Source organism: Etheostoma spectabile, chromosome 10, assembly GCF_008692095.1.
Source record: "Etheostoma spectabile isolate EspeVRDwgs_2016 chromosome 10, UIUC_Espe_1.0, whole genome shotgun sequence".
NCBI lineage: Eukaryota > Metazoa > Chordata > Actinopteri > Perciformes > Percidae > Etheostoma > Etheostoma spectabile.
In genome coordinates, this window is record NC_045742.1 from 1,895,239 (window position 1) to 1,895,894 (window position 656).

At 43.0% G+C, this 656-nt stretch overlaps 1 protein-coding gene across 2 annotated transcripts in view; it reads right to left on the reverse strand.

Annotated features, from left to right (window-relative positions):
* Positions 1-656, reverse strand: part of LOC116696596 (sodium/hydrogen exchanger 2) — an 11,617-nt gene that overhangs the window by 4,006 nt on the left and 6,955 nt on the right. For both annotated transcript variants that reach the window (XM_032527676.1, XM_032527675.1), the window contains exons 6-7: positions 217-413; positions 9-98 (exon numbers count right to left, since the gene is read on the reverse strand). In XM_032527676.1, the coding sequence (XP_032383567.1) occupies positions 9-98; positions 217-413 (287 nt within the window). The remainder of the gene's footprint in view (positions 1-8; positions 99-216; positions 414-656) is intronic.

Below are 656 nucleotides of genomic sequence, written 5' to 3' on the forward strand. Positions count from 1 at the left end.
CCCCTTACCCTGCTGTGGATCTCCTCGCTGACCGTAGGCAGAGCTCTCTTCTTCCTCTTCACATCCAGCAGCTCTACCAGAGGCTTTATAGTCATCCCCTGGAAACCAGAGAAACCCAAACTCAACAGATCTCCAAACCAAGTTCTCCATGAAGCAAAAAAAGAAAAGAAAAAAATTAATTTCACTTTTTTTTTTTAAGTGACGTTATTCTCCCACCTGTACAAAGACAGTGAAGAGGATGACGACGATGGTCGTTGTGATGAAGAGTCTCTTCTTGGGGAAGTCATCGATGAGGAAGACGAGGGAGAAGCAGATGGCCCCCCTCAGGCCTCCGTAGGCGATGATGAACTGATCTCGGAAGGTGACGGTGTTCCTCCGGAGCTTGTTCACCACGGCCGTCAGCAGGAGAACGCCTTCAGAGGAAGGAACATGTGCTCACCCACGTGAAAATCAACACTTTGGTTGACGCTTTTCATCGATGTTTTTAACTTTTTATTGTGTTTTTGTCCCTTTTTTCAACACTTTTTTCCCATTTTTGGAATTTATGGTCAATAAACCTCATTCATAGGAAATTATGCCTAGTGTTTGAGTTAGAAAAACAGAAATTAGGAATTATTTGTCCTAAAATTAAAGGAATGGATGTTGATGGATAATCA